The sequence below is a fragment of the Amblyomma mixtum genome, chromosome 2 (genome assembly GCF_055824585.1).
Source record: "Amblyomma mixtum isolate Tamu chromosome 2, ASM5582458v1, whole genome shotgun sequence".
Classification (NCBI taxonomy): Eukaryota; Metazoa; Arthropoda; class Arachnida; order Ixodida; family Ixodidae; genus Amblyomma; species Amblyomma mixtum.
This window is the reverse complement of record NC_143013.1, coordinates 284,427,761-284,451,260: the sequence shown is the minus strand read 5'-3', so window position 1 is coordinate 284,451,260 and position 23,500 is coordinate 284,427,761. Positions and strand designations below refer to the sequence as shown.

The window sequence follows — 23,500 nt, the reverse complement described above, 5'->3', positions numbered from 1 at the left end:
TTGCGCTGAACGGGTGGTGGCGTTCCTCACTTCCTGTACGGTGCGGTTCGGGTGTCCACCGAGATGACATTAGGCTCGTAAACATTTCATGCTTACTCTACTCTCGTTTACGGGAGAGGCAGAGTTTTTTATAGATAAAAGTAAATCAACTGAACCGAAATTCTCCGTGGCCAGTAACCCACATCCATAACATTGACATGTGATGAATCCGTTTGCGTTTCTTCCTTGAAGAAGAGTTTGATGGATGCCATTACATACTGTACTTTTTGCTTTGGTCTCGAAACAATGAATCTAGCTTTCCTCACAAACCGAAACACAGAGCATGGTACTAAGTTCGCTGCAAAGTCAGAGAAACTCTGCAGTAAAGGTTTTGCGCAGGAATTTGAGCGTCGCGGTCATAAACGTCAATCTGCCCTGCCCGAATTAGTTAGTTAGTAGTGGTTCATTTAAAAAATATTAAAATTAAGAAAAAGGCTTTTGCTAGCCCGGAATTTGCCATCGCTACGGGAAGCGCCAGAGCTGGAGCTGCGGAAATGAAGGAATAGCAGGCAGACTGGAGAAATTAAATGAAACAGACGAGGGGTCTGACAGAATGGATAAGGGGGAGAGAGGAACACTATACACATAATCTTTTGACACTTTAACTTAAGTACAAGGTTTGGTTTGGTTTGGTTTATGGGGTTTAACGTCCCAAAGCAACTGAGGCTATGAGACGCCGTAGTGAAGTACAAGGGTTGAAGTATGCTCGTTATTTCGTATAAGGTAACACACATTTCTTCTTAAAGAGTGAGTTAATAAAGACTCTTTTTGTTTGCTTCTGATGCAGCTATCCAAAGGTTACCAATTCATGACTGATTTTTTTTTTTTAAATGTGTTCACTGCATACACGGCTACGTATGGTGTACGCTGCGTGTATGACCGCGTAGGTAAGAGCAAGAACATATGTTGTCCATACTATCCAGATGAGCTTGAAAAACCCGTAGATAGTGAAGTACTACTGCACAAAAACGAAGATAGCTTGGATGAAATGCATGGGTTTCACGGGAAAATTGGTGGGAGTGGATTTCCGTAGCATACGTTTCAGCCACAACACCGTGGTTTCAGCACTTCTATTCTTTTTTTTTGGGGGGGGGGGGGGGGGGGGGGGGGGGCACAGTTACCAAGGTCAAGTGTATCCCGCCTTCTGCGGCAGGGAGGCAAAGATTGCAGTCAGCTTCGCTCGGTGACAGCGCGCCCGAGACATGCAGTTAAAGCCACGCAAACATACAGTGCGTGCGAATAAGATTAAGACTAAGAGTGGTTTTTCTGCAAACGACGCCGCCACTGACGTCTTCTTCTTGGCGCACCAAGGCAGCACAAGCGGCACGCCCAAATGGAACACTCAAAACACCAGAGCGTGTTGTCTTGTTGTACTAGTTATGTAACCAGGGGAGCGCAACCTAGTGGATCGGTAATTTTTAACCGAGTAAGCTCAGTTCAAACGTTGTAGACGCCTCAATTACTTTAGTGCGCGATGGCGTAAGGAGCTCGTTCTGCTGAAAAGCCGGCGTCGGCTGTCGTTTTCCGTTAGTCGAAAAAAAAATTCCCTGAATACAGGAAAATCCGAATACAGAAGTAAATCACTAAAAGAAAGTAGAAAACAAAAAGAAATAGAAAATAGAAAATAGGGGGGGGGGGGGGGGGCACGCAATGCATATACCACGAAGGGTCGTTGGTTCGACCATGTTAGAGGGGCACCTATAGTGAACGCGTTGCGGTGTGCGGTGTGTATGACAGTAACGCGTGTTTGGGATGTGTACTGATGTTATACTAATAAAAAGCGAAATACAAATATGCTAATTAGGCGTCAGAAATTGTGCAGAATGTTATGATGCTTCACTGTACTGAAACGAATCGTGTGTAGGTGTATAAGTATGTAGTGGCGTAGTATATAGTGCAGTGCAACCTAGATAGTGATTGGTGATCAATAATCGTTACTTCTGGTTGGTAACCGATGATGTGCTCGGGAATTGTGATTGTAATCGATGACCGTGATCGGTAGGGTGAATGGAGATTGGTAATCAGTGAGTAATGAGAAAAAATAGAAATAAAAAGAGGAGGAGAAGGCGCTACGGCGTCTACACTGCGAAGTTTAAGCTTCGCCCTAATTTCTTAGCACGATTAATGGGTTGAGCGCTGCGTTTGGCGGATCCCAGATGTCGTTCTGGCGTCTCAAGCCGCCCGAAGTCGTGGAAGTGGGCTCGGAGCAGCAGCTGACCGAGCAAGAAGAGTTGCCCGCGGGAGTGAACGTTGTCATCCAGGCCACTAACCTCACCAAGGTACGGGCAAAACTATCTGAACGCTCGTCTCGGTGCGAATAAAGACTTGCTCGTTAGAACTAAGCACGAGTAATACAGATGAACCTCGCTACAACGAAACGGTTTATAGCGAAATAATGGATATAACATAGAAATGACGATCCCTCTTGAAAGCTCTGTCAGCACATGCTATAACGAAACTATGGTTATAACGAAGCAATCACCGTCTCCTTCAATTTAGTTACAACGAGGTTCAACTGTACTGAACACAATGGTTGGTTTACGTTCGTTAAAGGGGTACAGAGGCAAAATTTGGAATGTAAACAAATTATATGATTTGTTTCATGAGCGTAAAAAGATGCCTTCAAGGATGTTCCAATCGCAGGCGTTGAGTGGAATGTAATATGATTTTAAATGTTGTCGGAGGAGCCACTCCACATTTACACCCCCATCTAGTGGCGTCGAGGTTCGCTTGCCCCATTTATTGTGACGTCAGCGAATCTAGTAGTTGTTCTCAGGAACATGACCAGAGGGAGCACCGCTACTATTATGCTACTATCACGAAATCATCTCTCGGCCTCAGATCATTAACGGTTCGCCGAAAAATTTCAATTCTTTGTCTCTTCCACAAATTGTAGTTTAACTTTCCAGCACTTCTTGAAATCTTTACGTGCACTCCTGTACGATCATCTCTCCTCTTATTTAATTCCTACAGCATACAGCGTTTGCACAGCTCCACTAATGCCTTCAACAAATCGCCGTTTCTTCCTAGTGCGATAGAAGATTTGAATAATCTGCCCTAACACACTGGCACTGAGACTAATTCTTCCAGATTAAGGCTGCTGCTCATCAACTACTTCAGCGAACAATAAAAATTTTCCTGTACCGTTTATCAGCTCTCATGTACTGCGATCCGATGAACATGTTTTAGTGTACTCGTATTTCTGTTTTCTTTTTCTATCAGGTTGTCCTTACTTGACTCTTTCAGTTTGTTACGCTTTCTTTCGTTTCGCTTAGTTCTCCTTATGTAATGTCCCTACGGGAGCCTTGAGCGTTTATAAATGATTATGATATAAGAGAGGCGTTTGTCCTGCAATGGGCATAGTCAGGATGATGATGATGATGATAACAAGTGTCCACCGAGTCATGCGCATATGTTATCGCATTGATCGCTATTTTCTCCTCTCTCAAGGAATACGCAAAGATCAAGGCCATCACTAAAGTGAACTTCAAGGCCCTCGACAATCAAATCACGGTTATACTGGCTGCAGACGGCTCAGGGAAAACGACGCTACTGAGGCTTCTTTCAGGTGTGGTTTTTGCAGGGGACCACAAATGTCCGCCTATCCAATGAAACAGTATGTTTTTCGACAAACGGATCGGACTCGTTCCATAAGCAGATCGTTCCTAATGCTGTTAGAGCAAATATAAATTCCAAAGATTTCTGTCGCGGTGGGAAAGGACACCAGAAGTTTTCACACGTGAAAACATCGACAGAATAAGCACCCACGAATAAGGGATAGATAATTTTTATCGTACATGGAAGCCGTTTGCTATAAACAATAACAAAAATAAAACTTCGAAACCGTATGCAGCTTGCAGATCAAAATTTCCACGAGTGTTGTCGCAGTTGCGTGCGCAGTTTAAATATAGGATTACATTAGAATAATGTTACCAGGCGACTCGAGTGGCCACATTATGCGCGGGTTCTCTGTTCCCACCTTCCCACTTTACGCCAGCGTTCGTAACAATCTACAGTGTTTCACGTAAGACTTTACACAATATAAAAAAATGGGTTTTTTGAGGTAGAAGAGTGCATTTTTCGGCTTAACATTGTCAGCGGTGTAGTACGTCAGAATACAGCTAAGTAGTGCTACCTTGAAAGCTGGTTAACTAATACTGAATCGTGAACTTTTTAACTATTACTTTTAGGCTCCTTAATTATTTAGAGGCGTGTATCTCACGGTAAGTAATAACCATATCAGTTTTAAGCATGAAATGCTTTTAGCTCCCGTTGTCGGCAGTGTGGTGACGTCACGCCGAGACCGAGAGCCATCATCCGGGCACTGAATTCCAGTCATCCGGGCTCTGAAACGAGAACATCCGGGCACCGTACGAGACTTAACGAGATTTAACGACTCTCTCTAAGCCCTCCTACGCGACCGGCATGCAAGCGCCGGTTGGTCTCCAAACGAGTCACAAAAATAACTGCTGCCAGTGCCTTCTCAATGTTTATCAAGATATCAGTCGAGCTGTGCGTTTGATAATGCACGGAATTATAATTTCCGATTTCTAATAACGCGTGCAAAAAGCACATACATGCCACAGTATTTAAGCATGAAATGCTTTTAGCTCCCGTTGTCGGCAGTGTGGTGATAGTCACGCCAAGACCGAGAGCCAACATCCGGGCACTGAATTCCACTCATCCGGGCACTGAAACGAGAACATCCGGGCACCGTACGAGATTTAACAAGACACTCTAAGCCCTCCTAAGCTTCGCGCCGAACGGGTGGTGGTGTTCCTCCCTTCCTGTATGGTGCGGTTCGGGTGTCGATCGAGATGACAGAGAATTACTGCGCCATTTCCTTTCCTCAAAAAGCGTTTCGTTCAAAGGGCAACGCATCGCGCCGAACGGGTGGTGGCGTTCCTCCCTTCCTGTACGGTGCGGTTCGGGTGTCCACCGCGATGACAGAGAATTACTGCTCCATTTCCTGTCCTCAAAAAACGTTGCGTTCAAAGGGCAAGGCATCGCGCCGAACGGGCGGTGGCGTTCCTACCTTCCTGTAAGGTGCGGCTCGGGTGTCCACCGAGATGGCAGAGAATTACTGCGTAATTTCCTTTCCTCAAAAAGCGTCGCGTTCAAAGGACGAGGCATCACGCCGAACGGGTGGTGGCGTTCCGCGGACTGCCTGGCAGCGCTACAACATGCTGTCGCGTTCCACTCCTAAAGGCGAAGCTTAAGCGCCATTAATTAGCAGTTTATTAGTATTTAGTCATTAATCAGTCATTACACACTAATCAGTAATTTGTCATTACTTCGTCATGAATTATGTGTGACGTAATCCAGAGGTAACATCACCAGTGTCACATACGCAAAATGGTGCTGAAAACGCTTTCGCCTCTACGTACTTCGGACAGTTTCGAACGCGCTGCATATACATTCTTGTCAGGCCTACGTCTCGTCGTGTCCGCGTGCGCTTCGCATTATGCCCGTAAACATTTAATGCTTACTCTACTCTCGATTACGGGAGAGGCAGAGTTTTTTTATAATGTCGAAAACGCATTCACCCTCGGCGCTGTGACCCAACAAATTTTGGCTATATCGACGAGTTACGGCCCCTCTTCCTCTTTCTTCTTTCACTCTACTTCCTCCCTTCTTGTACAATGCGGTTCAGGTGTCCACCGAGATGACAGATAATTACAGCGATTTCCTTTCCTCAAAAAGCGTTGCGTTTAAAGGGCAACGCATCGCGCCGAACGGGTGGTGGCGTTCCTTGGACTCACTGGCAGCGCTACAACACGCTGTCGCGTTCCGCTCCTAAAGGCAAAGATTAAACGTCATTAATTGGCAGTTAGTTAATGCGCCAACAGAATGTGAAGGGAACAATCGCGTAGCAGAATGCAGCGCTCAGGCTTTCGCCTTTCACCACTTTAGCCGCTAAAGTTCCTCGTAATTTTTAGCTGACCTATAGTGTATTGACTACCAGGACGTCCTGTCGCATCCCAAACTTGTCACGCAGACTCATAGGTACGGAAATGAGGCTACCGCGTTCGCCGGGAGCCTCTGCAAGCATGCATCAGTCGCACGCACGGAAGACACTGCTGCTTCAACCAGTTGGTTTTGCCCATTCGCGCCCCTGCGCCATGATGTAAAGCACGCGTGGGCGCCCCGGCCATGTTTCAAGTTCTACTTCCACTGTTCATCTGTATCATTGCGACCGAAGGCTAGCCTCCACGCTCGCGTGTGATGCCTTACAACCCGCATATTTCTTACTCTGGAGCTTGTCAACGTGATATTCAGCGACAGCTGTTAATGCGATATTGTTGTGGTTGTGAATATGAGCGCGACCTCTTATCTGAGTAGTTCTATGGCGCTCTTTTCAGTATCCCACACATAGTCGTTTACGCGCCAGCGCATTCGGTCGAAAAGCCTTCGGCGTCGTAGTTGTAGTTGCCGGCACCACGCGTCTGAAAAAAGTCTGTCATGCGAACCTTCGCCGCAAAATGTTCCGGATGATGTAATACCATTCACCGTTTCGAGCAGCATAAACTTACTAGTTAAGCTAGAGCGTTTGCGGCAGGAATTCGAACCGGCGACCTGTAATCAGGGCTGCGAGTGTACATGGAGATGTGTGAGACAGTTACTGCAACTTCCTTGCCTCAAATCCAATTTTCGTTTCCTTCATTACGACACCTCTTTCTCTCTCTCTCTCGTCTTTCACTCACACCCACCTCTCTTTCCTTACGGCGGGGTTCGGGTGTCCACCGAGATGAGACAATTACTGAGGTTTCCTCTCCCCAAAAATGCGTTGCGTTCAAAGCTGTTGCCAACGGCCAAGGCGTCGCGCTGAACTGGCGATGGCGTTCCGTGGACTCCCTGGCAGCACTGCAAGACGCTGTCGAAATAAGCGTCTTCGAATAAAAACATACTCCTATGCAGTGCGCCAGCGGATGCCGAATGCTGTACGTATATGAAAAGATAGCGAATATATCACGTATATGAAAAGATAGCGAATGATATCACAGATGCTGGGCTGAGCATTTCCTCTTCTGGCCAATCCACGTTGTTCCATTATCTTTGTTCATAAGAGTGTGGTCGCCTGTTATTGTGAGAAATTCAGTGTTGAATTTTGCTTCTCTTTGTCCGACACTTCCATTTTTTTTTGCCTCTTAAATGTATATATTTTGTTTTTGTTATCACATTCCTTTATTAATTTAGACGTCCTGATTTGTCACAATCTGTTAAGCTTAACGCTGTGTTCCTTAGTCATCTATCAACTTACTTTTTTCTGCTCTCAGGAAACCTTGGGTTCCCGTATTTAATGTACCACTGTGTCCTTTCCGCTGTGTCTTTTGTGTTTTCTTTATATATATATTTTATGGTTGGAGTGCTGCCTTTTCAGCGCTCGAGAGCCTGTCATGTTCCTTGGAGCTTTTTCCTCTCCACACCTTCTCTCGCTGACGAGTAAATAAACTTCAACTCGGATACGACCACTGGTATAACTCGGAGGACAACGTTATCTCTTCGGCAGGAGACTTGACGCCCACGTCTGGTCGCGTAACGGTGTGCGGCTTCGACACGATGCTGTCCAGCAACGAGGTTCGCTACATGGTGTGCTTCTGCCCCAGGCTGGCCATATTCGGCGTCGACATGACCGTCTGGGAACACGTGCTCCTCTACGCTGTGGTAATTGCCCCCCAGAGCTTCGCTTTCTACTTCTCGACAGATGCTAAATTTTCGGATCGCGGGTTACTTGTAAAAGCAGGATATGTTAGCAGACACAGGACAGAGGAAGATGACGAGACATGGCGGTCCCTCTGTCCTATGTCTGCTGTGGTGTATATATAGCAGGCGAAGGCGGGCTAGTTGGTGGTTGACAATGGAATGCATATTGCAACCGCGCAAAACGACGGAGGGCGAAGAGAGGAAATCACAGGACAAAACGCGGAACCTCAACTAAGGTTTACTACAAGGAAAAACACATTTATACCAGATTTGGAATCACACCTGACAGACCTCAATGTGATGGTGTCCGTTGTCTATCAGGTGTGATTACGAATCTTGTATAAATGTGGTTTTCCTTGTGGTAAACCTTAGTTGAGTTTCCGTGTTTTGTCCTGTGCTTTCTATTCTTCGTCCTTCGTCGTTTTGCTCTGTTGCAATATGCACTCCATTGTGGTGTATGTAGCCTCCTGATGTCATATCAACTGGCCTACACATCTACCCTCCCAAGTCACCGGATATGTCGCTTTCTGCGCGCTTGAGCCTCTTTATAACGGGACATTACCGTCCGAACTCATGCCTTTCTGCGGGTGATCGCTGCTTTAAATACTGAATAGAATTGCAAACGGGAACTAGAAAGCATGTTCGTGCTTCCTGCTGAAAGATTAAGGTTAAGGGGAGCACGTAATACGTGCAAGTCCAACATTCTTGGAAAGAATTTTGAATATTGGAAGGTATCCCGGCCACGGGGGCCGAATTTCGATCAAGACGAAATTCTAAAGGCCCGTGTACTGTGCGATGTCAGTGTACGTTAAAAGAACCCCAGGTGGTCGAAATTTCCGGAGCCCTTCAATACGGCGTCCCTCATAGCCTGAGTTGCTTTGGGACGTTAAACCCCATAAACCAAACTAAACTAAAACTGTAAGGCACTGTTATGGAAATATTGAAGGCGATGGTCCATTCTTACGATCTGTAGAGCAATTAAGACTGCGTTAGAAAACTAATGGGAAACGCTTTTGACGTTAGCAAAAACGTTAATCGCAAAAAACAAAATGCAAGCCCGCCGACGGGACATCTGTGTCGACATATTGTTATAGCGAACTCTTTGAATATATGAAAAAAATTGAGTTCAGAAACTCTTTCGCATTCAAAAACGATTTTTTCCAGAATGTTGGGTATGTTTATATGAAAGGTGACTGCTCTTGACCGCCTTATTTTTGGTGCGCGTGCATTACTACTAGTTTTTGCGACTGCTCTCCGCTGTTTTGTCTGTCGTGAGTTGTGGCTGGCGCCTAAATATTCATTATATTCATGCATCTAATTATCGCCAAAAGCAGATTCCTGCTTGCACGAAGACCCATACGTTAGTAGTTCCAGCCTGTCCATTCGGTCGGCGTCTGGTATATATGAGAAATTTAGTCGTATCAAGAAATAGTTCCATTTTGTTCTCTAATTGCCACGTACACACGCAAAACAAAAAAGGTCCCTACTGGCAGCTTCAGAGACACGATCATGGAAGACAGTTGGGCTAGTTGGTGTGTATTCGTTAGTGACTGCTACATTTCAACTAGCGTGGAAAACACAAGGACGGCGACAAAAGGAACCGACGGGACAGCACGCTAGACTTCAGCTGACGTTTTAATGCACACATAACAGATTTTTACACTTGTATTCGGCGCATGCTCAGGAGACTGTACCCCCGCCCCCTTCTCTTTATCACGAAGCAGGTTGTCATAACAAAGAGTAAACATTTAAACCAAATTGACGCGCAAGTTTTTTGACAGATAGATTATCTCTTTTTCGTGAGGGCTACTGAGGGTGTGCTCACGCACTTGTCCCCTACCTTATCAATGCAAAATGCTTCAAATATCTCCCTATCACCCTGCCTATGAAGCCGCCTCAACACGAATGCTTCAAATATCTCCCTATCACCCTGCCTATGAAGCCGCCTCAACACGAATGCTTCAAATATCTCCCTATCACCCTGCCTATGAAGCCGCCTCAGCACTCTCGTGTGGCTAAAGAGTGGAACGCATTTTTCTTCATTACCGCCTGTTGTTTTTACTTCGCATTTGCGGCGATGTGCGGCCAAATGGCCCCCCGCCATCAGAGCTGCGACTGTAGTCCGGTGTTTTCGTAGCCTTTCATTCAGGCACTGGCCTGTTTGTCCAATATAACACTTACCACAGGTCAGTGCGATAAGATACACCACACCGATGGTGCAGTTCACAAACCGCGTGGCGTGTTTTGTTGCGCGGGTTTTTGCCTGGTAAGCATTGTTCGCCATTCGGCACATCCTAGACAGCTTTTGTGGTGCTGTCAAAACGACAGGGATGCCGCACTTTCCCGCGGCCTTTTTGAGGCGATGGTGCCTGTGCCCTACATGCACAACTTGTCCCATCGCCTCAAAAAGGCCGCGGACAGCCCCACAAAAGCTGTCTAGGATGTGCCGAATGGTGAACAATGCTGGTGAACAATGTAGCCCCGTCCTGTCCTCATCTTTCTGTGTCCTGTTTCAACGCTACGTTTGTTCGTTCAGATTATTTATTTATTTTTTATTTATTTAAATACCCTAAAGGCCCAAGTGGGCATTGCATAGGGGGGAGGGCATGAAAACAACACAATACAGATTATTGGCACACAGTAGTTAACAAATACAAAGAATAACTATATACAAATTGCAAGTACACATCACTGCAGTCGCTGAAAGATACATAGGTTGAGCGTATAAGACTTAATGCTTCGACAATACTGAAAATATCACGGTGATTTTTTTAGGCCAAGGTGCGATGAAAGTTTTGTTTGGAAATGTGATAACTCAGTTTCAGAAACTATGTCAGCCGGTAACGAGTTCCACTCTGCCATGGATAATAGTAAGGGTGATGTTTGATATTTCAGTGTTCGTGCGAAGATGGGTTGCACTTTGTGGGAATGATCAGACCGGGATGAAACATGATGGGCAGGGGCGATGCGATCAGCTGTGAACGGGGAGCCATCGTAATACAAGGAATGAAAAAATGATAAACGAGAGAACTTGCGTCGAGTGATAAGGTCGGGAATACTGATAGTTTGCTTCAATAATGACACACTTTCATACGGTGAGTATGAAGATAGGATGAACCTGACAGCTTTATTTTGCACAGACTCAAGACGGTTAATTAAGGAAATGCTACTTGGACTCCATATTAAAGATGCGTATTCTAAAGCTGACCTTATGAGTGTAGTATACGCGCGAAGCTTTGTCTCGTGGTTGGCAAGATATAGACGACGTTTCATGAGTCCCAGTTTCTTAAATGCTTTGTTTGTGATGTGATTTATGTGGGTGTTCCAGCTTAAATCAGCACTGAGATAAACACCTAGGTACTTAAAACAATCCGTTCTTTCAACTGTATTCTCATTAATTGTGTAGACATTAGAAGGTATATTAGTGCGCGTGGAAAAGGTCATCAACTTTGTTTTTTTTATATTAATTTCCATCTGCCATAGCTGGCACCATTCATTTAGGCGCACTAAGTCGGTCTGTAGAATAACTGCATCAAGGGGGGTGACTATCCTTCTATAGATCACGCAGTCGTCAGCGAACAGTCGCACGTTAGATGATATGTTAGATGCTATGTCATTAATGTAAATTAAAAATAGTAATGGCCCTAAAACGGATCCCTGTGGGACTCCCGATATGACTCGTGAACTTCTCGATGAATACTCTTTAATTTTGACGCTTTGGGAGCGATTACTTAGGAATTCTCCGATCCAACGGATGATATCGCGATGCAGTTGTAGGTTGTTTATTTTCTTCATTAGTCTTATGTGGGGAACGCGATCGAAAGCTTTTGAAAAATCTATAAATATGGCATCAGTATATATTAATTCGTGTACCGATTCATGAAGATCTGCTAAGAGCTCAAATAGCTGTGTTTGACAGGACTTTGATGAACAATGCTTACCAGGCAAAAACCTGCGCAACAAAACACGCCACGCGGTTTGTGAACTGCACCATCGGTGTGGTGTATCTTATCCCACTGACCTGTGGTAAGTGTTATATTGGACAAACAGGCCAGTGCCTGAATGAAAGGCTACGAAAACACCGGACTACAGTCGCAGCTCTGATGGCGGGGGGCCATTTGGCCGCACATCGCCGCAAATGCAAAGTAAAAACAACAGGCAGTAATGAAGAAAAATGCGTTCCACTCTTTAGCCATACGAGAGTGCTGAGGCGGCTTCATAGGCAGGGTGATCGGGAGATATTTGAAGCATTTTGCATTGATAAGGCAGGGGACAAGTGCGTGAGCACACCCTCAGTAGCCCTCACGAAAAGAGAGATAATCTATATGTCAAAAAACTTGCGCATCAATTTGGTTTAAATGTTTACTCTTTGTTATGACAACCTGCTTCGTGATAAAGAGAAGGGGGCGGGGGTACAGTCTCCTGAGCATGCGCCGAATACAAGTGTAAAAATCTGTTATGTGTGCATTAAAACGTCAGCTGAAGTCTAGCGTGCTGTCCCGTCGGTTCCTTTTGGTTTGGTTTTATGGGGTTTAACGTCCCAAAGCGGCTAAGGCTATGAGAGACGCCGTAGTGAAGGGCTCCGGAAATTTCGACCACCTGGGGTTCTTTAACGTGCACTGACATCGCACAGTACACGGGCCTCTAGAATTTCTCCTCCAAAGAAATTCTAGCCGCCGCGGCCGGGATCGAACCCGCGTCTTTCGTCGGTTCCTTTTGTCGCTGTCCTTGTGTTTTCCACGCTAGTTGCCATGTCGCAGTCACTAACGAACTTCAGAGACACTGGACAGTGCGTGACAGTTCCGCAGTAACAGCGCAGAAAAACACTGTGGGGACGCATAAGTCGCGTCAAAGAGTGTAGAAAAACACTGTGGGGCGCATAAGTCGCGTCAGAGAGTGTAGAAAAACACTGTGGGGACACATAAGTCGCGTCAAAGAGTGTAATGCTGCAGCATTAGATTTCAGTTACATTTCTCGCAGCTTCTGTTGCAACTTGTGTGTGTGTGTGTTGTGTGTTTACGTCTGTTTCTTTGCAATTCTCGGTATATCGACCACCATATTCAGGCTGCCAGCTGTAGCATCAGGTATCAGCTATTTGGTGATGGTGCCGATGTTTTGTACATCACTTTTTTTTTTACTTGTTGTTTCGAATGTCTATCTAGGTGGTTGTCTAGAAACTAGGTTGCTCACAACCCGTTGGGCAGGTTGTGATGACGTCACAAAGTCGCGTGACTAATCTCGACCAATCGGCGATTTTCATGGAACTGGACATCGGCGGCGTTTTGATGCGACAACAATTCTGATGCTATCGCGTTGGTAAAGCATGAAGGAAAAAATGCCAAGGGTGAAGGGAATTAGTTTAGTAAAAGGATGCAGGTGAACAAGGTAACCTTTGAGCATGCAACTCTGCACCAGTGACAAGTGCGGATCAGAGTTCGCGGGGGCCGACCTGCCCGTTGCAGCAGACGACAGCAGCAACCTCTAGCACGTGCGCCAGTGCAACGCGATATACTCTTTCCCCGGATAAATCTAGTCGTAAACCGGCGACTGTGCTCGCTTTGTGGGCAATAAACAAGTGACGGAGTTGGTACTGAATGGTATTGTTTACCTGCACACTGTATAGAACGCCGCGGATTTCTTCAATGGTTGTGAGACCCAAACAATTAAAATACTGAACGTTTGGGCCACGTTCACGAAACGCCGCCTCTTTGTTGTCGAAACACACTGCGAAGCCGAATATGTAAGCGCTATAACTTAGGTCAACCTCCATGAGCATGATTTCGCAGCCATTGCCGTGATCTAATCGGAATCAAATCGACACCGGCTGACCTTTGACCTCTGCTGTTCGGCTGCCTTTTCTTCCTAGATCAAAGGGGTCCCATTGAAGTACATAAAGTTTAGAGCCATGGAGGTCCTGCAAGAGACCGAGTTCAACGAGAATCTGAGCTCGTACCCCCACCTCCTCGCAGAGGGTGCCAAGCAGAGACTTCACCTGGCCATCGCACTGCTCGGCAGGCCGAAGGTAAGTGCGTGGCTCTTTCCGAATGGACCTCGCTGTCAGCACAGTCGACTCGAGTGGACTTCTGTCGCATTCATGTAAAGGTGGCTATAATCACATTTCAGTCCCGTTGCGATCCTGTAATCGAAATTTATTTGATGCTTTAGTCAATTTCAATTCCGTGTGACGTCACGGCCCTGTATATCATCGACTAATGAGAATTTCATTCTCACTATCAAGGGGCTGCCGCCAAACATGCGCTGTAACGCTGCCATGTTGAAATGTGCACCTGGTGGTGACTATGCAGGGTGTTCCGTACTTATCTGTGTGGGTTGTAAGATATTCTCCTGCGCAAACTACTTGTATGTTTGGGCTCAAGCACAGACTATAGGACATCTTATGATAGTCTGCGTTTTGCTATAATTTAAACATCGGAACTTGTTCTGAATTGTTAGCAATCGGCGAAAAACTGCAGTCGTCTGCTTGGAGAATTTTCGCCTAGCCGAGCGGAGCAGAAGATTTAACAGGCTGCGCCATCTGGGGTACTGCGAGACCTACCCCAGCTCCGAACAGGGATATTTGTTGCCGCGCAGTTCGCCAGGTGGCGCATTCTCTCAAACCTGCTATCCCGCTCTCCCCGATGAAAATTCTGCGCTTAGACGACTCCAGTTTTTTATCGATTCAGGGCAACCCATGCAAGTTTCGATGTTAAATTACTTATCGAAAAACGCAGATTATTATAAGCTACCATGTGGTCTACGCTTGAGCAGAAAGACCGATGGCTTGGACAGCAGAATTTTTTACAGCTCGAACAGATAAATAGGGAACACCCTGTACATTCGGGACGTCCAGGTGCTGTGCTTAGACGAGCCGACGGGCATGTTGGATGAGGTATCGCGCCGGGAAGTGTGGACGCTCCTGGAACGCCTCCGCGCCAACTGCGGCATCGTGATGACCACAACGCTGACCGAGGAAGCGGACGTGTTGGGTGACAGGGTGGCCATCTTGTGCCACGGTCGCATAAGCTGCTGCGGGACGCCCACATCCCTCAAGCAGGCGCACGGTGGGTGTCTTGCTTTCCTCAGCGCTTTGTCCTCCGCACATAGTACATTGCTACCATCTTCACTGATCACCAGACGCGTTCCGTTGAATTCACGGTGCTCTTTAACATTAAATGGACATTCAATGGTTTATGGTCTTTAATGTCCCAAAGCGACTCGGGCTATGAGGGACGCCGCACTGTAGGACTGCGGATAACTTTGACCACCTGGGTATATTTAAAATGCACTGACATCGCACAGCACACGGGCCTCTAGCATTTCGACTTCATCGAAATGCGACCACCAGCCGCACGCCACCAACGCGGCTGAAATCGAACCCGTGTCTTTCGGGTCAGCAGCCGAGCACCATAACCACTGAGCCACCGCGGCAGTAAAAAGTTCAGGGGAATCCCCCAAGGTGGAGTAAACCAACACTGTTCCCACTTAGAGTTACTGATCAATAGACCGTCGCCTCACCATAAGCGCGCCCTCCCGGTTAGCTCAGTTTGAAAACAGGCAATAAAGACAAAAAAAAAAAGTCCCGGTTAGCTCAGTTGGCAGAGCGACTGCTCCGGTGAAGCGGTGGTCCCGGGTTCTAATCTCCGGACCAGGACGAGTTTTTCTTTAACTACGAAGTTCGTATGGCTGAGCTTGGTTAGATGGCAGTGAGTAAACTCCCTTATTATTAAATGTCTTTCACAGGTGGTACCTAGAGCCTAGCTCCCCGCTTCTGCTTTCAACCATCGTGGAACAAACTTCGCAGAACAGTCCAGCACATAACAAGGAAGTGGATGTGGAGTTGCGTGCAACGCGTAAACATGTATCGGATGAACGAAAACGATCCCGCTCTGGGTCGCCATTTTATGTCTGAAAGAGCGCTTGGGTTTATTGCGAGGCAGTTCTCAGAATGCCATTCGTGGTACATCGTTAAGTGTGTTACGAGTCCATAAGCAGGCTGTCCTCATATGGTGTAACTACGTTCGCTGCTGGTATTGTGTGCGCTAGAGTCGCAAAAGCCGTGCCATTCTCTCGCCGGTATTTCATCGTGTTTGTTTCTATCTTTATGGGATATCATGAGAGCCCCATGGGGACGAATAGCCGGCGGTGTAACAGGTTGGTACAAGGCAAAACCAGCTCCGACTTTTGCCACCTGCTAGTCGTGGCAGGTGGTAAACATGGCAGCTCACAAGGAGGTTGTAACGCGTCATACGCTTAAGCTTAATGTCTTCTCCAATTGTTTTGCCTTCGCATTGTAGTCGCTTGCTTCTACAGCAGCTTCCACCTTTAGGGTGCAAATAATCCACATGTTTGTTCGACGTGAGCACACAAGATGTTGGTCTAAGAACTGTTGTTATGAGAGTTGGTTGGTGCACAGGCTTGATCGCGAGAAAACAGCGCAGAGCTGATAAGGAGCCATTATCTTCGTCTGTTCCGTACCTGCACTCTGGCTACACTCAGGGAAATGAAGGAGTGCTCGGTACGCCTTTAGACGGAGTAAACGGTTGCCCCTTGTCGCCTTCCTTTTGCATTACAGACCCTTCCGCAGTTGTGTACATATGTATATATACTCCTACTGCGAAATGTAAAATAAAAAAACTGCAGCAGAAAGGGGACTTGAACCGCGGAACTTGCAGTCGGGACCTGGACGTCCTACCTCTTCAACCCAGCTCGGACGAATGGGCCCCTTCCTGCGTAAATTTCGCGAATCCCAGGGATCCAAACTAACCAGTGTAACTAGCCTAGTGTAGTTTCACTTATGCTCAGGTTGACCATTCAAAAGCGTTATGGCAATGCAATATAAAGTATTTCGTTAAGATTTACGGGGAAGCAGGGAGAGCGTTTTCCTTGAGCCCGACCACCGGTCGTTTCTGCAAATCGCGTTCCTCGGAAGGTCGCTTTATTTAAAGAGATACTCGGAAACGTTATTAATGCCCTCAATGGGCGCAGAAACGTCTTAGCGACAGAGCTGTAAGGCTTACGCCGTAACAGCGACATTTAGGAGACAGCCTCTTCTCATACTCGTAAACGCAAGTGTTGAATGGTACTTATATTGAAAGCCTTTAGTGAGGTACATCACTTTCTTCCTGATGCTCGAAAGGAGAGCCCTTTATATACAGTCAGTGAGATCAAGTACGGAAGTATTTTGCGAGAAATGTAGGTCACAGGTGTTCGTATCACTGAGTAGAAAGAAACAGCGCGAATTGAGACTGGAAAAGTAAGCGCTCGTCCTTGTATGTCATCCTTTGTCCTAGTTCGCGCTGTTTCTACTCAATGGATTGCCCCCCAAAACTTCCGTTTTGGCCGCATCACTCTGCTGCATCAGAGGCGCCCGCGTTGTCTACTTCGTCCATCCGTGTCTTCAATATGTTCAAGTTCAATCATGAAGTAAATAGAACCATCCTCCAACTCTTCTTATCAACAGGGGGAGTGCGCAGGTGGCCCCACTTTTTGCGAAGGGGCCTTTTCACTCTGGCGTCATTTTAGGCTGAGTAACCTAAAGCCATTCAATAAACTAAAAGTAACGACATCTCGTCCCTCCTCCTCCTATGCCGGCGCTCCTTCTCTCGGCTCCTCCCGGGCGCCGACGGTGGCGGCACCTAGGCCGGGTGAAGCTAGCAGACGCTCTCAACGCTCGCCATTTGACGCGCAGTAGACCGCGCGTGCGTTTTCTGCCTTGGCTTCGCGCGAATGAGATCATGGCATGGGAGATTACAAAATTCGTTACTCAAATAACTGTCCCCAGCAGCGTTGGACTCATTTATCGAAACTTTTTGTACTGCGATCGATCTGATTCGGTGCAAGCGCTGGAGGTGTCGTGCGCGGCCGAGAATATCCTCAGAGTGTTGTTTCTCAACGCTCGCGTTTAGGCGCTGTTACGACCCATCTTGAGACCCGAGATGAAACGGAGGTGGATTCAACAGTAGCGGCCATTTCGACGAGACGTTTGACCCCAAGATGACCCCAAGGCTCGGTGCCAACGACCTTCTAGAAGGTTCTAGAAGGACCGACGACCGGGGAAGATAGGTTGCCCCTCGACTGAAAGAAGCCCGGAACGAATCAGAGGAAGCCGGCCCAGCTGCGTCTACGACATCAACAGACCGCACCTGTGTTCGATGGACGCGAGCGGCCGACACAATGCTATAGTGATGCGGGCTTAGCATCTTCCTCGCCAGTTCCCACGTGCGGGCTCTCAACAGGTGTCTTAGCCAGCTGCGTCTACGACGTCAACAGGCCACACCTGTGTTCGATGGACGCGAGCGGCCGACACAATGCTTAGTGATGCGGACTTGGCATCTTCCTCGCCAGTTCCCACGTGCGGGCTCTCAACAGGTGTCTTAGTTGGCAGTGACATGTGGTGGCGATCTTTTGTGTCACGATGAATTACCGCCTAGTGAAAGGGCTCAACAGGTCTTCGATGGCTGTGCTAGCGCCGATCTTTTGTGTCGCGATGAATTGTCGCCTGGTGAAAGGGCGGAGCCTTGGGCTATATAACCTGCGACCAAAGTGAGCACGGACGCTCTGGACCTTCAGTAATAGGTTCATCCATTGGCTCTGGGCCCTGGGTAAAAGGCTCATCCAGTCATTCGACGTCATGAACTCTTAAATTTTGATTCCTTGTTCTTCTTTTTTGTAAATAAGTGTCTTAGTTTCTTGCCATTAAATCTGCTTGTTTTTGTAATCTCCAACTTCGAAGCTTCAGACTTTCCTCAGCCCGACGACTCAACTCGCTACCACATGGAGCCCGGGTTCGAGCTTTCCTGTGCGCCACAACAACTGGTGGCAGCGGTGGGATTCTGCTACCTCGAGTCGCAACAGCGCGCAGTAGACCGCGCGCTCGAATCAATCGTTTGCATTTTCTGCCTTCGATTCAGCCGCATTGAGTTCATGGTATGGGAGATTAAAAAAATATAGGAATACTCAAACAACCGCCCCGACATATGTTGCACTGTTTTATCGGAACTTTTTGTACTGCGATCGCTTTGATTGCGGTGCACACGGTGTAAATAGCATGCGAGAGCGAGCTCGCGGCACAGCAGTGAACAACCTCGGAACGTTTTTCGACCGGCGTCTTTTGCCCAATCTTAATCAAAAATGAACTCCGCCAATAGGAAGTGGTACGACATACGACTAGACGTGCGGCCTAGGCTTTATATGAATGCATGGTGGTGTAATGCTGCCATAATATATTCTTCTCTCAAAAGCGCGTTTGCTCGTGCAATCGGCTCTGCGTAGGCGCCTACTCATCTCAGTTTTAATTTTTTTTAGTGCAGGAAAGCTTAGAGATTATTTTGGAGTTACTGTATATCTCGGACACCTCGCAGGCTAACGTTAAAAGGAACCGACTGACGGTAGACCCTTAGTGTTTGTTTGTAAACACCTAGGTGAATACGATGCCCTAGTTGCGCACTGTAACACGGTTGTGAAGAGAATAAGTTCGATGTAGGGTTAATTGTTTGGGTTGAGGAACAGCAACCAAAAAAGGCTTTTAGCCGCTGCATCGCGGGCAGCTACAGCGCTGCACGACTCACTAGAATGTTGTTTGTTTATGTGATTGTCATCTTGGGTCAGCATGCGCAATATTGGCTTATAAGGGGACACTGTCATCAATCGTGCAATTGCCATGCATAATGCGCAGCAGTCTGGACTGCCACAGTTCATTAATCGTTTTCGGTCGAAGCAGCGCGAAAAAAATTCGAGCTGAAAAACAAACTCGAATTCACTCAGCCCTGTTCGAAGCAAAACGTTGTTCGTTTAGGAAGTTGCTTCACGCGAAAATTGAAAACACACAAAAATGTATGCAACTATGTTTGACGGAGTTCCTCGCATGCATTCTCAAGTATTATACTCGCAGATATCGAGTATTCAAGCGATAGTTCGGTTACTATGCCTGAGTACAGTAACGACCGATTTTTGTATGAACCCTGCCAGAACAAATACGATCAGCAGTGCAGGCAGCATGAATGCTAGCCCTGCACCACGAGCAGCATGAACAGCGGGGTGGTGGTGGTGAAAACGTTTACCAGTGATATAAATCGTGGGGGCCAAGCCCCCTACATGGCACTTGGATGCCCCCTCAATGTGAGGAGGCACCCTGAAAACGCGAAGGATAGCCCCTGGAGCGCAATCCTTCTGTGAGCGCTGGAGATGATCCGGCGCTGGTCTTGAGCAGACCAGCTGGTCAGAAGAGACTCCCAGTAAGACTCCGCCGCGGTTGGTGATGAGGGATGAGGGAAGGTAGGGCATGTGAGGAGGGTGTGTAAGAAGTCTCCTGGTTTGCCGCAAAGTTGCATGATGAAGGGAATTGGTCTGGGTATCGGACATGCAGCAGTATTGGGTATGGAGCAGTCCGGGTTTGTAGTTGTCGCCATTGTGCAGCCTGCGCTGTGGTGAGGGATGGAGCTGGGGGTGCGTATTCCCTTCGTTTGTCTCGGTAGTACGAGAGAATATCACGGAAGGAGAGCAGGCGCTCCGAGGCTCGTAGAGGGGGCTCGACTCCTGCCCGGAATGTGAGACCTCGGGCTAGGTAATGAGCCTCCTCTTTGTCAGGGAGGCCAGCATGTGCTGGCGTCCAGATAAGAGTTATGAGGCGCCGGGGCTGCCAGAAACGTAGTAAACGAGCAGCGGTGCTGGATATGCAGCCCTTGGCATAATTTAAAATGGTAGATTTGGAATCAGGGAATTTTTGTGGCAGATGTAGAAATGAGAGCAAGCGCGATGGCTGCCTCTTCTGCCTCTGTGGTCGAATTGGTAATGATTGAGCTGGAGGTTAGAAGCTTTGCATTATTGTCGGCTACCGCCATGGCCATACGGGAGCCTGTCGTATATTCCGCTGCGTCCACAAAGACCACCTCATGGTCCTCGCTATACTGTTTGTGGAGGGCCCGAGCCCTTGCTACACTGCGTTTCCTGTCTCGTACAGGGTGCGTGTTCTTGGGGATGGGGGTTACGTTGAGGTTAGAGCGCTTCAACAGCGAGAGCCGCCCCTTTGGTATCGAGTTCGTGAGCGAAGGAGTCCAACTGCAACAAAACAAATACGTCCAGCGATGCGCGCAACATGAAAGCTAGACCTGCGCCGCGAGCAGCGTAAACAGCAGAGTTCAAACAACAAGAAGCGCAAGTTTTGAGTCGAGCCCGCGATCGAGTGTGACTTCAACCACGGATACGCCTCGTAACGCGCGCTACATCAAAGCTACGCCTGCAGAGCCTAGAGGAGCCAGCAGCGTGAACGGCGGGGCTAAGGCAACGAAAAGCAAGGCTTCCGTTGCCCGCGAGCGAACAAATCCATCTACAACCACACCAAACGGCATTAACTGCGGAGAAAGACTGCAGGCGCTCGCGCTTCGCACCAAGTCCTCCGAAAAAAAAAACGCGACTGACAACTGAAGAGCGGCACTCGCATCGTAAAGACGGGGACCCAGCTCATTAGCAATGCTTTCCTGGCCGATCCTATGCAGTAAAACCTTTCGGCGAGCCGCATTGCTTTTTTGCGGATGGAATGACGAAAAACATTTCCCACTGCCTCCTCGGTTGTTGCACCCGCAATCACAACAAAAGCTTGGCGTCGCCGCAGCGTGTAGACACCATTAAAGCTGGGGAAACGCTCCTGCCAAAACTGTTGCACTAAAAGGAAACGAAGCGCGATTTCTACCCCCGACAAAGCTGGGGAAACGCTCCTGCCAAAACTGTTGCACTAAAAGGAAACGAAGCGCGATTTCTACCCCCGACAAAGCTGGGGAAACGCTCCTGCCAAAACTGTTGCACTAAAAGGAAACGAAGCGCGATTTCTACCCCCGACAAATAAGTATCGCAAGAGTTACGAACTGTGACAGGTGAAGAAAGGCCCAGGCATCTACTGCAAACCCTATTACCGACCTAGAGGAATAGGTTAAAGATGAGGTGCATACTTTGAAAGCCTTTACGAAAGAGAACTGCACGACAGAAGATTGCCCAGCGGTCGATCCGCACCTTCTACATTTATGGGAAGCGAGGCACTCATTGACAAAGAGATGGCGCAGACAACGGCTTAACCGCAAACTCATGAAAAAAAAATAGAGGAGATAAACAAAACGGCAGAATCCTATGCCATATCCTTAACCAGACAGAACTGGAATTCGCTCTGCGATAGTATTCAGGGGAAGCTAGGTGTGTCAAAGACTTGGAAGCTCCTACGTGTCCTAATCGACCCCAGCAGCAGCAAGTCGACCACTAAAGACAGGCTCACGAAGATCGTACATACCACCCTGGGTACGGACACAGAGTTGATGGAAAAGCTCAAGACCAGGTATCTGTGCACGGACCAAGTCGTCGAACAGCCGGAGTATTCTGGGCTGCCAAATCCCAAGCCGGACATCCCACTCACGAAAGAAGAAACCAAAGCAGAAATCGCGGCTATGAGAAAAAATGCAGCTCCAGGTCCAGATCAAATCACAGCGAAGCTCTTATTTAACCTCAGCGATGACACCATCACCTCGCCGGTAGAATGCTTCAACGAACAACATTGGGCTACAGGAACGTTACCAATATCCTGGAAGACAGCCGAGGTTCGGTTCATTCCGAAGCCGAACAAACCCCTTAAACTGGATAATCTAAGGCCGATATCGCTGACCTCGTGTTTGGGGAAGCTCATAGAGAGGGTCATCAACACGAGACTGAGTAGATACTTAGAAGAAAACAACCTCCTACCTAATACTCAATTCGGCTTTCGCCCTCACCTATCGACACAGGACGCCCTCTTGTACCTGTACAAAGACCTCCTTGAGACACCTCCCAAGTCACAGACAAGGGCCATCCTGGCACTTGATTTGAAAGGAGCGTTCGATAACGTTCTACATAAAAACATCCTGCAAAGCCTCGCCGATACCAACTGTGGCGCAAGAACCTACAACTACATCAAAAACTTCTTATCAGCCAGGCAAGCAACTATAAACTTCGATGGAATGAAATCAGATCCCATCACTCTAGGCCCGAGGGGAACTCCGCAAGGGGCGGTACTATCACCCCTCTTGCTCAATTTGGCTATGAAAGATCTACCAGGCCTTCTTTCCGAAATCCCCGGCATCAAACACACATTGTATGCGGATGATATCACTGTCTGGTGCAACTCGGGGAGTGACGACGAGATCGAGGAGCGTCTTCAAGCAGCAGCTGACACGGTGGACCGTTACGCCAGGGAGAGAGGCCTCCAGTGTGCGCCGGAAAAGTCCGAGTTGCTAATCCTGAAAAACCCGAGGACACTCCTTGCGCAGAACATCTCGCTGTATATAGATAACCACCCAGTACAGAAACCCACGGAGATCAAGATCCTAGGGCAGTATATCCCGCAGGGGCGACAGAACACCACCACTATGAAGAAGCTTACAACATCCACCGAGCAAATCCTCCGGATGATACATCGTATCCGAAATAAACACCATGGCATGAAGGAAAGGGACACCATCCGCTTAGTGCAAGCTTTCGTGATCTCTCGGATAATGTACGGGACGGCATTCCTTAACCTCTCCAGGTCGGAAATTGAAAAGTTGGAGGTACTCATCAGGAAAGCCTACAAGACGGCACTGGGGCTACCGAACTCCACGCCAACGGCAAAGCTCATGGCTCTAGGAGTACATAATACCCTCAAAGAGATGTGGGAAGCACAATGGCTCTCACAACTGAATAGGCTCGCATTTACAAAACCCGGCAGAGAACTGCTCGAAAAAAATCCATGTTAATCAGCCCT

General features: G+C 47.7%; 1 protein-coding gene across 1 annotated transcript in view; it reads left to right on the top strand.

Moving 5' to 3' along the window:
- The window catches only part of LOC149364310 (phospholipid-transporting ATPase ABCA3-like), a 96,213-nt gene that overhangs the window by 20,761 nt on the left and 51,952 nt on the right, over nucleotides 1–23,500 (top strand). Inside the window, exons 10-14 of the mRNA XM_089574252.1 lie at nucleotides 2,196–2,318; nucleotides 3,490–3,607; nucleotides 7,550–7,704; nucleotides 13,610–13,765; nucleotides 14,594–14,804. Coding sequence (XP_089430378.1) covers nucleotides 2,196–2,318; nucleotides 3,490–3,607; nucleotides 7,550–7,704; nucleotides 13,610–13,765; nucleotides 14,594–14,804 — 763 coding nt within the window. The remainder of the gene's footprint in view (nucleotides 1–2,195; nucleotides 2,319–3,489; nucleotides 3,608–7,549; nucleotides 7,705–13,609; nucleotides 13,766–14,593; nucleotides 14,805–23,500) is intronic.